Source organism: Haematobia irritans, chromosome 3 (genome assembly GCF_050003625.1).
Source record: "Haematobia irritans isolate KBUSLIRL chromosome 3, ASM5000362v1, whole genome shotgun sequence".
Lineage (NCBI taxonomy): Eukaryota > Metazoa > Arthropoda > Insecta > Diptera > Muscidae > Haematobia > Haematobia irritans.
In genome coordinates, this window is record NC_134399.1 from 175,045,968 (window position 1) to 175,061,167 (window position 15,200).

The 15,200-nt window shown below is 37.4% G+C and overlaps 1 protein-coding gene and 2 long non-coding RNA genes across 6 annotated transcripts in view; 1 reads left to right on the forward strand and 2 right to left on the reverse strand.

Annotated features, from left to right (window-relative positions):
* The window catches only part of MICAL-like (protein), a 254,246-nt gene that overhangs the window by 26,128 nt on the left and 212,918 nt on the right, over nt 1-15,200 (reverse strand). For all 4 annotated transcript variants that reach the window (XM_075298918.1, XM_075298917.1, XM_075298916.1 and 1 more), the window contains one exon: nt 10,548-12,880. In XM_075298918.1, the coding sequence (XP_075155033.1) occupies nt 10,548-12,880 (2,333 nt within the window). The remainder of the gene's footprint in view (nt 1-10,547; nt 12,881-15,200) is intronic.
* Nucleotides 1,459-2,095, forward strand: LOC142228483 (uncharacterized). Its single transcript, XR_012720179.1, has 2 exons — nt 1,459-1,668; nt 1,724-2,095. It is a non-coding gene; the product is annotated as an uncharacterized LOC142228483 (long non-coding RNA).
* Nucleotides 1,670-2,529, reverse strand: LOC142228484 (uncharacterized). The gene is made up of 2 exons (XR_012720180.1): nt 2,117-2,529; nt 1,670-2,057 (listed from the first exon to the last, which is right to left on the reverse strand). It is a non-coding gene; the product is annotated as an uncharacterized LOC142228484 (long non-coding RNA).

The window sequence follows — 15,200 nt, forward strand, 5'->3', positions numbered from 1 at the left end:
AAGGAAATGGGCCTAACTGTGGGAGTTTTGCGATCTTTGCAGTACATGACTATTTCTGTCTTTGCTGGATTTACACCAAGACCATTATCTTTCGCCCATTTCTCAGTCATCCGGAGAGCTCTCTGTATAATATCTCTGATTGTGGATGGGAATTTTCCCCTGACTGCTAGCGCCACATCATCTGCGTATGCCACCACTTTTATCCTTTCTTTTTCTAGGGAAACCAGAAGGTTGTTTATAGCAACATTCCAAAGAAGAGGTGATAGAACTCCTCCTTGGGGAGTGCCTCTGTTCACATACCTTTGTATGTTTGCTTGCCCTAGTGTGGCTGAAATACGTCTCTTCATTAGAAGTTCGTCTAACAGCCTAAGAATACCTGGATCAACATTCAGAGTTGTCAGTCCATTTAATATCGAGCTCGGATGGATATTATTGAACGCCCCTTCGATGTCTAGAAACGCCACGATTGTGTATTCTTTGACAGATAGTGAGCTTTCAATAAAGCTGACCAGTTCATGCAATGCGGTCTCAGTAGACCTGCCCTTCGAGTATGCATGCTGTCGTTTCGAGAGCAAACCTGAATCCACGGTAGTTCTAAGATACATGTCTATCATCCTCTCCAGGGTCTTAAGTAGGAATGAGGATAAGCTGATTGGTCGGAAATCCTTCGCACTCGAGTGAGAGGCTTTTCCTGCTTTAGGTATGAAGACGACTTTTGTTTCCCTCCACTTTTCTGGAATATATGCTAAGTTTACACATTGTTTATATATCACCGTCAACCAGGGGATAATTCTTCCAGCCACTGCCTGTAACTCCGCCGGAGTAATTCCATCAGTACCGGGGGATTTGAATGGTCCAAAGCTATTTAAAGCCCATTTTATTCTAGATTCCGACACAATTTTCTCGATAGGAAATGATCGCTGAGCCTCTGTTACACCGCCGGAACATGGTTCAACCGTCCGATTTCCAGGGAAGTGTGTGTCCAAAAGTACCTCCAACGTCTCCTCACTGGACGTTGTCCAATTTCCCTCCGATGTTTTAATGAAACCTGGAGCGGTGTTAGTGGATGCTAGTACCTTCCGTAGTCTGGAAGCCTCTGACGTATTCTCAATACTGCTACAGTAATCATCCCAAGAGTTTTGTTGAGACCTTCTCAGTTCTCGTTTATATTCTCTCAGATTCATCTTGTAAGTGTCCCAATCCTCCGGAGCTCTTGTGGACTTTGCTTTGTTAAAGAGCTTCCTGCAGGATTTCCTCATATTACTTAACTCCGTAGTCCACCATGGCGGCCGATTTTTTCCCCTTGGCTTTCCTCTAGGGCATGCAGCTTTCAGTGAAATGTTGAAGGCCTTAGTAATCCGCTCCACTGCGTGTTCGATATCTTGCACAGTGCCCATATTTGTCTCCGGCACTTCCGGTATCATCAAATTGAACGATTCCCTATACCTATTCCAATCAGGGGGGTTACTCTGTATTGCGATGCGTAAGAAAAATTGTCGCGAATCGAGTAATTGGTACTCAGTAATTCGTTTTCGTATCTACCTTGCGCATCTAGTTTTCGCAAATCTGGCATCACCGCACTCTATAATGCGAAAGCGTATGTCAAACTCGTTCGTTGATCGCAAAAATCGTGCGCAAACAAAATAGCAATCGCAAAGTAACAAATATGTAAGTAAGCACAATTAAATTTTTATATTTGTATCTAAATTGTTTATTGTTTTAGGGAAAAACCAAAAAAGTTACAGACACAGCAACGTCAGTTCCAAACTTTGGTAGACTTTATGGTCTCTTCCGCAGTTACCTCAAATTGTATGTGCTTGGGAAAAAGTATTCGTTCAATCACCTCGCAAACTTCTTTTAAGCAGCGCGACATAGATTGCTCTGATAGTCCTAAAAGATGGTCTTGGCCGATTTGTAGATAACCACCTTGTCCAAGCAATTTCAAAGCAGCGGCCACTTTTATTGGAGTTGGAATGGCTGTGGATTTATTTGGAACGACGAGGTCGTCTTTAATAGCGTTTAATACATACATAAACGCATCTTTATTAAGACGAAATCTATAAAAATGAAATATTCGAAAACGTTTGTCACATAATTTGAGTTTCCATTTTCTTACCCGTGGTCACTTAGGGAGAGTATATTTGACCGATCTCGCAAAATTCTTCTTGTAATTCGTTCATGTTAATTTTCTTCAAACCATAACGCTATCGAATCCATAATTATTACTTTTTTGTTATAAACGATTAGCAAGTTTTAAAAGAACACGCACCGAACGGAAGATTGTTTAAAATGTTTTTATTTACAATTTTTTGACATTTCTTTTTATCATTTTCGTTATTGTTTACATTGTGCAGCCAGCGTTGTCATATTTTCGCTTTATTTTGCTAAAGCGTTACCATATTTTCAGTTTACTTTGCGAAAGCGTTTGCGCAAGTGATACAGAGTACCGAATTGTACTCTTAACGCATTTAACTATCGCATCGCATTTGCTTTCGTATCGCAATACAGAGTAACCCCCCAGCTTTCCTAACATTTGGCGGAAATATGGTCTTTGAAGTACGAACAGCCAATCTGAAACTGATGTAGCGATGATCTGAGGAGCTATGTTCCCTCAAAACTTGCCACTCAGATATCTTATCATTCAGTTCCGGAGAGGTCAACGTTACGTCCAAAACCTCTTGTCTGTTCCTGGTGACGAAGGTTGGTGCATCTCCCTTATTGCAAACTACCAGGTTAGTACGCAAAATAAACTCTATTAGCGACTCTCCCCTTGTATTAGTATCACTACTTCCCCAAATACTATGATGTGCATTTGCATCGCATCCCATAATGAGTTTTGTCTTTGTTTTTAGTGACTCCTCAACTAAGGTCTTAACGGCACAGGGTGGCATATCCCTATCATGTCCCATGTAGACCGAAGATACCCAATATTTGCATGTGGATATCTCTAGACTGGCTACGACAGTGTCTGCATTGCTCAATGAAGGAAGCAGAAACAAGTTTAGTTCGTTTTTAGCAATTATACATGCTCGATTTATATCGTTACCGGTATTATGCAAAAGTTTGAAACCCGGAGTGCTTAATTCACAGATCTTGTTCTTATATATGTATGGTTCTTGAATAAGAACTATATCTATGTCTCCTTTCATCAGGAGAACTTTTAAGGCAGCACAAGCGGCCTTACAATGGTGAAGATTTATCTGGAGGAACCGTAGAACCATCCAAATTTTCAACCACCGTCACATCAGCCGCTTCAATTGAGTGATCAAGGGCTTCCTCTTCACAGATCTCGGTGACTCTCGCAACAATCCGCGGTTCAGCTTTGGTGAGGCTTGAGCCTGTAGAAACTTCCCGCATATGATTTTCGCCATAGTCTGCAGGTTTTATGTCTCCTTCGGCTTCGCTAGGAGATTTTTTCACTGCTGACTCTACCGGAGGCTTGTCCGTTTCGGTATCCTTTGGCTGATCGCTTTTGTATACCTTCATATGGATATCATGAAAGCCATAACTTACGCGTCCTTGGGTCTGGGCTAGATGTGGCAGCGACTCTATGTTTAATATAAACACCGCATGTCGTCTTGGTCCATCCACCTCATCCAAACGACCAACCTTCCAATCGGCGGTTGGAAGATCTGGGTTACATTCTTTTAGTCTCTCTAGTATTGACTCAGGATCAGGAGGGTTTGCCGGTATCCATGCATGTGCTCTAGGTTTAGCCGGTATGTCTTTTTTATCGACTAACTCCAAAGCGGCTCCTTCCCAAACTTCACCAATTAGCATCAATGCAGCTTTAAAGCAATCCATAGACCTCTGGTCTGCAAAAGCTATTAACTTATATCGTCCTTGATACCATCCAGCATCTTGCCGTCGAGGACTTGGTCCGGGAAACTTTTTTCGCACCTCTGAGTAGACACCAGACATCGCGTTCTCAATTTCCCCCCATTTTTGCCTTGGAATCATACCGTCCAATGCTCCTTTATTAATAATAGCCATCACAAGGCTGTCTTTTGCAACTGAGGCAAACGATCTTTGATCCCGTTTAGAGGATGGTAGCTCATCCGGTGATCGTTCCCTTTTTCCAGCTTCAAGAATTCCTTGAGCCCATTTTAAGGAATCGCTTTGCTTAGCCGACAACGTGCTTGGGTCGACTGATCCTAATTTCTTTAGGATAAACAAAGCATTTCTTCGTTCCTTGAATCTCTTTCGAGAGGGATTGCCTCCTTTTGATGTCGTCACCTTAGAAAAGGTTCGACTTGCCAAAGTGTAACCGCCAGTCGACCCGTCTACAGGTCGATTAATTGGGCCTGACTCTTGGTCGCTGCCCAAATTTATAACTTCAGTCGTTACCCGTCCACTGGGCCCTGAAGTTAGCAACCCAGTGGATAACTTTGAATTTCGCTGCATGGTGGTTTATTATTTCCACCACACGTGAAATTCGTAATAAGTACTTATTACGATGAAATACTCCGCTATTAGAAAACACGTCCGTTCAGTTCGACGGTTGAATAATTGAAAGAAAATTTTGTTAAAATTTTGTTTCTACGAAAATTGTAGTCAAAATTTTATTTATACAGAAAATTTTGTCAAAATTTTAAAAATTGTGTCAAAATTCATTTTGTTTGTTATTGTTGGTTTCTCTTCAATCATTATTGTTGTTTTTGATTTCAGCTTAAAACCATGCATTGACTAACTACAAGTGTAGCTTAACCAACAGAGGAAAAGTATGCTTGTCAAATTTATTTGGACAAAGCCCTATAGACTGCAAGATGGTTGGATGTACAGCTGTTTCGGAATTACCACATTCCTCATCAGCATCCTCTACTTGCAGCAAAACTATCAACCAGTTATCAGAATAAATTCAGGTAATTCACTCAACCCAAAGTGAACTATACTTGAACCTTCCGAAAAAAGGTTTGATAGTCGGCTACTGCCTAAACAAATTTGCAAGCATATCTCTTTTCCTTTGCCAAACTCAAATCATCGATTTGAATGTAGTTGGCTGGGTTTGTTTTTGAGCGTGCTTTCTCTATCTTCATTCGTTTTGTTTGTTATTGTTGGTTTCTCGGCAATCATTATTGTTGTTTTTGATTTCAGCTTAAAACCATACATTGAGTAAACTACAACTAGCTTAGTTTTGGCAAAATTTTAAAAATTTTTATTTGACGAAAATGGACCAAAATCAACCAAATTTAAAATTTAATATTTTTTGGACCAATTTTGGTCGGATCGGACCAAAATGGCAACCCTGAATTACAACTTATAAATCAACATAATATAACCTATATAATTTATACATTTTTATTGAAATTAATAAATATCTAAACAATCTTATTTTACTTGACCGCAATGATTCTTTTACAACTATCTTATAATGCACTTTGTCTAACAGTTTGAAGGGGCTCTTATTGGCGTCGTTCTAAATGTATCTAAAAAGACACCTAACAATTGCACTCATACGGTGCTTTTCTGTAGTAACTTGGCGTTCACTTTTGCGACGAGTTTTTGGATATTGTACACAACTGTTTGCGACGTGGTGGGGATTCTCAAAAGCGCCATCAAATTCAAAAAATTATTGCAAGGGAAAGTAACACATGTTTATGGGATATTTACATGAAGCAATTTCTATAATTGACGAATAACATAATTCGGAAAATTCTTTGTAAATAATCAAAAATTGTGCTACGCGAAATGTGTGTCACGGATCTTCATTTTTCTTTTATTTTAAATACATTTAATGTCGAAGAAGGTAGATGGTAGGCTATATCGAGAGTGTTACCAGAACTATCGTAGCTTTTCCACAATTCAAAACTTATAAATTAATATTTGGTAATTTATGCACATGAAAGGATTATTTTTAATATCTATACTAAAGGCTATGGAAATTCGCTTTAGCCAGCGATGAAACGTATAGATAGGCTTGTGTAGATTGGTATCTGTCATTTTCTTTTCAATAACTTAGTAGTTCCCTACATCTTCTTGTCCAATAAGCTCGTATAAAAATTTAATAATATGTAGTTTTTGGCATATTTGGTGGGCAAAAGTGTTGGAATTATATGATTCAGAATAATACGAAAATTGTTAATCGCTGTTTTATCCTCTTAGCGCTACAGATCAAAATTTTGAGAATTCACAATTTCTTTTGACAGACTTATATTCGTAACCTGTGCGCCCAAAATAAGGAGCTATTCCTTTCCATTCTATTCCATTCACTTTTCCTTACCTAACGAAACCGAAAGGTACTAATATATGAGCCGTATGCATTCCACATTAATCCTTTTTGATTATTTCATTTTTTGAGTATATGATTTTATTTCTTGAGTATTTGGAAGCCCACCAAATTCAGAACATTTCATATTTTTATTTAATATGGTATATCAATAGACTTATAGTCTAATTTAACTGGAAGAGCCAAGCTACCGCTCCATATAGCAATCACCTTAAATACATGTTCCATCTCCTTATTCTTGATGGGGTGTATCTGAATTTATACAATTATGTTTGTTTCTTGAAACCTTTGTAAATTATCACCTAACAATGGCAAAATAAAATTCTGTATTGTAGGCGGTAAACGTCTGCCGTAAAACTCTCAAAATATTATCAAGAAACATTTTGTACGTCTAGTGTATTGATATAGAGCTGGTGTATCCCAATGCCCTTCTATAACCTGTTAAAATCGACAAGGTCATTAAAAACACCCAAATTGATCTCATTATACCCTCCACCATAGGATGGGGGTATATTAACTTTGTCATTCCGTTTGTAACACATCGAAATATTGCTCTAAGACCCCATAAAGTATATATATTCTGGGTCGTGGTGAAATTCTGAGTCGATCTAAGCATGTCCGTCCGTCTGTCCGGCTGTCCGTCCGTCTGTGGAAATCACGCTAACTTCCGAACGAAACAAGCTATCGACTTGAAACTTGGCACAAGTAGTTGTTATTGATGTAGGTCGGATGGTATTGAAAATGGGCCATATCGGACCACGTTTACGTATAGCCCCCATATAAACCGATCCCCAAATTTGGCTTGGGGAGCCTCCCGGAGCAGCAAAATTCATCCGATCCGGTTGAAATTTGGTATGTGGTCTTAGTATACGGTCTCTAACAACCATGCAAAAATTGGTCCATATCGGTCCATAATTATATATAGCCCCCATATAAACCGATCCCCAGATTTGACCTCCGGAGCCTCTTGGGGGGGCAAAATTCATCCGATCCGGTTGAAATTTGCTACCTGATGTTAGTATACGGCCTCTAATAACCATGCAAAAATTGGTCCATATCGGTCCATAATTATATATAGCTCCCATATAAACCGATCCCCAGATTTGACCACCGGAGCCTCTTGGAGGAGCAAAATTCATCCGATCCGGTTGAAATTTAGTACGTGGTCTTAGTATACGGTTATTAACAACCATGCAAAAAATTGGTCCATATCGGTCCATAATTATATATAGCCCCCATATAAACCGATCCCCAGATTTGACCTCCGGAGCCTCTTGGAGGGGCAAAATTCATCCGATACGGTTGAAATTTGGTACCTGATGTTAGTTTACGGCCTCTAATAACCATGCAAAAATTGGTCCATATCGGTCCATAATTATATATAGCCCCCATATAAACCGATCCCCAGATTTGACCTCCGGAGCCTCTTGGAAGAGCAAAATTCATCCGATCCAGTTGAAATTTGGTACATGGTGTTAATATATGGTCTCTAACAACCATGCAAAAATTGGTCCATACCGGTCCATAATTATATATAGTTCCCATATAAACCGTCCCCAGATTTGACGTCCGGAACCTCTTGGAGGTAGGCTTGCCAGATGGCCGGGATTCGCCTGGATTGTCCCGGAATTTCGTCTCTATGAAGTGTCCCGGATCTTTCACAAAATTTACCAAATATCCCGGAATTTCAATTACTCAAGGCATATGTTTTATTTTTTTTACATTTGTTAAAAATGAAAACGATTTAAAATTAAATCGCTTTCAAAATTATTTTTGGTTTTGGATTTTCATACATTTTAAATGTACATTTGTTTGTCCGATTTTGTACCATTTCATTTAATCTCACCACTTTGAGAAAAAAATCAAATCACTGTCTTGCGAATCATCAGCTGTCACTTGAGTAGTAAATGTAAAAAAATATACGCAAATATCCAATTCACGTTTTTCTGCAAAATGCATTTTAACAAATTATAAGTCAAGTTTGTGCTCCCTGCCATCATTTCAAAGTTCGATTTTATCCTATGATTACCATAGACCCTTTAGTGACACTATAACAATCCCCAATTCGGATACGAAATATACCTAAAACCATGTCCATGGCGATATCCAAATTCCCAGTCCAGTCGAAAGCCACTACAAAAGAAGCAGCGATTGTCACCTCAGAGCTTAAGTTTGTTTGCCAAACCCGAAAGTAATATGCCAGTAAATATGAGTTTCGGTTTCCGTTTAAAAAAAAAAAAATATTCCCAAAATTATTTACGTTTTATATAAAATCGTCGCAGCCATCTTGGGAGAAAGTTTCAGAGGCTCCAATATATTTAGGAATTTCAAAGCTTGCTGACAATTACGACTACGCCATGGCGTTTATGCAAATTTACCAAGTGATAAAATATGGGGAACTAATATCGAAAAATATGACTGTTTTTGCTTGTCCCGACAAATCCCGGAATGTACGGCGCAATGTCCCGGATTTCGGCAACCATCATCTGGCAACCCTACTTGGAGGAGCAAAAGTCATCCGATACGGTTGAAATTTGGTACATTTTGTCAATATATGGCCTCTAACAGCCATGTAAAAATTGGTCCATATCGGTCTTTAGTTATATATAGCCGATGACTTATTACACAAAAATTGGTCCATATCGCCAAAAACAATCTACCAAAACTATATTTCCATAGAAAATTTTGTCAAATTTTATTACTATAGAAAGTTTTGTCAAAATTTCATTTCTATAGAAACTTTCGTCAAAAGTTTATTTCTATACAAATGTTTGTCAAAATTTTATTTCCATAGAAAATTTTGTCAAAATTTTATTTCTATAGAAAATTTTGTAATCTACCAAAACTTTATTTCCATAGAAAATTTTGTCAAATTTTATTACTATAGAAAGTTTTGTTAAAATTTCATTTCTATAGAAAGTTTTGTCAAAAGTTTATTTCTATAGAAATGTTTGTCAAAATTTTATTTCTATAGAAAATTTTGTAAAAAATTTATTTCTGTAGAAAATTTTGTCAACATTTTATTTCTATACAAAATTTTGTCAAAATTTCATTTCTATACAAAATTTTTGTCAACATTTTATTTTTATAGAAATTTTTGTCAAAATTGTATTGCTATAGAAAATTTTGTCAACATTTTACTTCCATAGAAAATTTTGTCAACATTTTTTTTCTATAGAAAATTTTGTCAAGTTTTTATTTCTATAGAAAATTTTGTCAAATTTTTATTTCTATAGAAAATTTTGTCAAAATTTTATTTCTATAGAAAATTTTTTCAAACTAGATTATATATGTATTTAATCGGCCTTTTTTTGTTTAATATATACCCCGTATGGGCTAACTTACAATTTAGAAGACAGTGTTAAAAAGTTTTACGATCCTTGCCATCGGCAAGTGTTATCGCAACCCAAGTAATTCGATTGTGGATGACAGCCTTTAGTACAAGTTCCTACGCAATCCATGGTGGAGGGTACATAAGATTCGGCCTGGCCGAACTTACGGCCGTATATACTTGTTTTTCATATACATTTTTATACCCCACAGTGCTTGGTTATAAATGACAAATCCTAAAAGTATGCTATGCTATTATTCTATTATATGAACTAGTAGACTTTATATGACAAATCCTAAAAGTATGCTAAGATTTCAATAATACAATATTTTTAACATACGCGTTATCCATATGAGACTGCTTTAAGTTTTAACTTTTGTATTGCAAAGCAAATTATAATTACTAATTCCAAAAAACTAGATCTTTTACGTATAATATGTTAAAGAAGTGTGCTACAGAAGCATTTAGTTTTCGCAAATCATCATCATACATTTTTAAGTGTCTCATAAACACCATTTCCATATACATACTTATATTCCCATATTATGAAAATGAATCATCTCATTTCGCCACAAATTGGAATCAACTACATAACCGTTTATATTATACGCCTGTACTAGTAGTACTCAAAACTACCATCTTTGAATGGAAATAAAACTGGCAATAATTATTTAGCACTTGACATTGGTTTGAGGGAAGATAAAAAGCAATGTCTAAGTTTCCCTAAAATATCAACGAATTTCAATAGTGTGGGTGTCATATGGCAAAACCGAGGACTTCAACAACAATAGTTATTATTAAACAAAAATAGCAAAAATATTTCATGGGTGAACTGAATGTAATAATGGTCGTTGTGGGAGTAAAAGAGCTCATCTAAATTTCTTCACCAACAAAATTGTGCAAAAAACGGGTGTCATGGTGTGAAATGAATGCGTAAATATGTGAAGAGACCAAACAAAATATTTAAGTAATTTCTTTTTTGGTACTTACACATTTGATCTTGGTTTGGGTACTGGTGTACGTTTACTTTGAGACGCTGTCAATGAAGACCGTCTCAATTGTGTATGATCATCTTCTTCATCTTCACTACCAAAGGGATTTCGAGAGATGCGTGGTGGTGGAGGCCTAGGTGGAGGGATCTTCGGTGTGGATGTTGTAGATGTTTGGGATTTCTCCAATTCAATTTCATCATCCGATGAATCAAAAGGATTTAGACTATTTGTTTTGGCTGGTTGTTTGGGTATAGGAGGCTTTCGTAATACCACATTCTCCTTATTTTCATCGCATGGCTCATCTTCATCATCCGATTTAAAGGGATTTAAATCTTCAGGATATTCCTCCAATGGTAATTTACTGGGTGTTGAACTACTCTTGACTGTAGAAGTAGATTCTTCAAGACTTTTCTTATCATCTTCTGTTTGCATTTGAGTCAATTCCGTTTCTTCTGTTGTTTTGTGGTCTTCATTCTCATTTTCAATTGACTTGTTCTTATTTTCTAAAATTTCATTGTCTTTTGTTTCCATAATAGCTAAAGGCACTTCTTGTACGATTTCATTAGACTTATCAAGACTTTCAGTTTCAATTTCAGTTTTTTCCATTTTCACCATAGTTTCCCCTCGTGGAGATGGTGTGGGTATAATCGTAGTTATGGATTGTTCCATATCTTCAATAGGACGGCTCGTTAAAGGCTCGTTTTCCTTCCGTGTTTCTTCTATTGGTTGAGTGGATGGTGGAGTTTTAGTTTGTGGTGGTGTTGATAGATTCAAATTTTCTTTTCCATTAGCATTTGGAGCAGTTTTAATAGGTGATGATTCTTTTGCTTTTTCATTATTTGTAATTACTTCAAATTGTTGCAGACGAGCACGTACTACACTAAGCCTTTGTGTGGTTTCCTTATCTTCAACCTCCTCCGGTGTTGGATTTTCTATTGCGTTATCATTCTCCTTGGGAGATTTTGTGCGTAATTCCACATCATTTTCACTGGTTCCAGATTTTTCCATCACCGTCATGTTAGAAGGTTCTTCTCTTTCTTCTTCGGCTACAGACTTAGTGCTATTATCTTCCACTTGCTTAAGTGTTGGGGTTGTGCTTTCGAACTGCTGTGCAGCTTTGATTTCCGTTTCCACTGTTATGGAATCATCCACCGCGGCTTTGTCTTTGGTAACACAATCATTAACATTAGTTTCATTACATGCTAAATTATTTTCTAATTCTATTTGCTGTATTGTCTCCATTGTCTTTAGGGTTGTTGGTTGCTGTGTCTCCATCATCATTAATTGATTATCCTTTGCAGGAGTAATAGTTTTTCTTGCATCATCGTCAAGATGGACATTATTATTGGTTGTGTCATTCGATTTCAGGGACGATGTTAAACTAATTTGTAATTCTGTAGTTTGTTTTCCGGGTGAGGTTGAACGGGATCGGGATCGTATTATATTCTCTTCCTCATCGGCTAAAAGATGTGCGTCTTTTGTGGTTGTTGTTGTTGTTCCTAAAATCAATTGAGCAGATGCTGTAAAACGTTTTGCATTATCTTCTTTCTTCTCCTCCTTTTTATCTTCTGTGATTTCCAATGTTGTAGGTGGTAATGACTTGGGTAATTCTGGTGGCAATGATACTGAAGTTAAATCATCTGTTTCCTCTGAAGAATCAGTTTCCATTTTAGAATGTTGTATGGATGAAGTTAGTGATTCACTGTCCTCATCCTCTCCATCGTCATCTTCCGCATTACCCACGGTATCATTAAGAAAACTCGATAATGCTGAATTCATTTTATACGATGTGGATGTAGATGCATTTTCCATCCTCTTGAGACTTTTAGATTTCTCTTCATCACTTAAACTTTTCTGTAAAAGTTTACTATCCAAATCAATCGTATCTTCCTTCTTAGATGATTGGGAATCTTGTTGTTTTTGTTCAAAGAAAGCCAAACGATCTCGTATGGAACTTCTTACAGATCTTGTTGTAGTTGGTGATATATCTCCTCCAAATTTATTTCTCATTTCAACGGGAGAAGATATATCGTCTGCATCTGTGCCCATTGCCCCAGTACTACTGGTGGATGCCTCCGGATTGGCACCAGCATTAATGCCAATTCCAAGTTTTGAGGTGATTTCTTCATCGGGACATGTTTCACAGCAATATTGATCATCCACTTCAGTTTCATAGAAACTTCCTGGTGTCAATTGTGAACCACAACGTGCACATTTTAGACATGTTCGATGATAGACTTTCTTGCCTACCAACAAACGTTCTGCCAGAAATACAGGCAATTGACATTTACGACAGGGATCGCGTCTGGGAACGCCGACCACATGGGCCATCTGGAAAAAGAAATAAAAAAACGAGAAATCGATTAGACGATGATGAAAGTGAGATTTTTTTCTGCATATTAGTACATGTTAGTCACAAGATAATTTTCTGTGTTAAAAATTCCTTGGGGGGAAGTGATTATTTGTTTCCCGCTTGGAAGAGTAAATATTGCCTATCATTATTATCAAAACGTCATAAAAATCAAAGTAGATATTTACAGTAATACATGGATGGATATATACATGTGCATTCCACGAATCACTATTACATCCCAAGATGGAAAAGAACGAATTTTTTTCATATTAACTATATCCTTGTGGCGTACCATATAGTAATAGGCACAGCTAATAGGTAATTTTTTTACTGGGGTGAACTACCGTTTGAAAAGGTTTTGGTATTTTATGGATTCAGGGTATATCATCATATTCTACTTCCCGTCCAATACTATGGTTATTAGGCCTTTCAGTAATACTGATGACATTTCTGATTTAAGTTTTGAAACAATTCACTGTGTAACATAAGTGGCCCAAAATGTTAATTCATTTGAGTTGGGAATCGGAAGCCACCTTGGTGCAATAGTTTGCATACCAGCCTTGCATACAAAGGGTCATGGAATTCTCAGTTTCGAGCATATACCAAAAAGATTTTCAGCGGTGGAATGTTCCCTCTCAGTAACAGAGTGTTTCAAAGATTTTCCAAACAGTTTCACCGCATTAACATAGAATCGGACAATGGACTGAATAGTCTAAGTGAGCCTGAAATATCAGGCTGTCGCTATAACTAATATAATCTAAGTATGGCTACGTAAATGCTTATTTTAGGTCCCGGTACCATATAAAAATATTTGAAATACCGGCCGAAAATGTTGGGAAAGGTGAACAGGGGTGAGGTGAAAAAAGTTTTCAATAAACGTGTATGCATCTAACTGAATTCGGCATTTCAGAGTTGGGTGACTGCGGCAGAACACCATATATTTCAAAAGCTTTGCTTGGAGTTTTGGATGGTGACCTAACATGACAACCCGTCAATATCTTAATGTATGCTCAGACCACGTCCCCATCAACCAACATGCCGACAATAAGTAGACACCGGATTTCAATAAGACGAAATCCTTATAGTATCCAGGACTGCGCTAATGACCGTTTAATATTCATGTTATTGAGAGAAATATGTTGTAAGTCATTAATGAAGCTGAAGCTGAGCTTAGGTTAGGTAGGCAGCCCGATGTATCAGGCTCACATAGACTATTCAGTACATTGTGATACCACATTGGTGAACTTCTCTCTTATCACTGAGTGCCGCCCGATTCCATTTTAAGTTCAATGACAAGGGACCTCCTTTCTATAGCCGAGTCCGAACGGCGTTCCAAATTACACTGAAACTACTTAGAGAAGCTTTGAAACCCTCAGAAATGTCACCAGCATTACTGAGGTGGGATAATCCACCGCTGAAAAACTTTTTGGTGTTCGGCCGAAGCAGGAATCGAACCCACGACCTTGTGTATGCAAGGCGGGCATGATAACCATTGCACCACGGTGGCTCACATCACTCAGCTCTTAGAAGTAAGCAATACATCTCATATCGATCCTTTGTCAGTTCCAGTTTGTGATTTATGGCTGAAGTTTCATCCAATGGGCCTCATATTTATGATTTATGCAAATAGTCGAATCATGAGAAGAAATTTCTTTTTCAACAAACTTCGAACATGACCTATCACGGCAGAATATTGTAATTTTGGTCTATGTATAATCGGGAAACCAATCAAAAAAAATCGAAAATGGGAATGCAGAAAAGAATTGAATAAATTTTGTACAAATACTTCAATTCTGATTTTCTCCAATCGATTGCTTTTATTAAGGGATGAGACACCCATATTTAATTATTTTATGCCCAAACAGCGACAACTGTAAACACTCATCCATAATCAAGGATGACAAGACAAGCGGAGTTTGCTATGTCGAACTTACTCGACCTGCAATCAGATCAATCAGGACATATTCCATACTGGACGTAGAATGATATGGACACAGTGGTCTAGCGCACTATATAATTGGGCGACAAATACCACAAACTGTTATAACTTTATATGCTGCCGTATATTTTAAAATTATCGATGAAAATATCGATAAATCAACTTTTCAAAAATATTTTTTGATTTGATTACAATCCCCGTGGTGGAGCAGGGGTTAAGATGCCCAGCTTATAAGCCAAAAGATTTTCAGCGTAATGCTGGCAACATATGTGAGAGGTTCAAATCTTATCTAAGTGGACTTATACATACAGAAGCTTTAATGCAGTTCCATTAGGGTTTCTCTGTTTAATAGCAGAAAG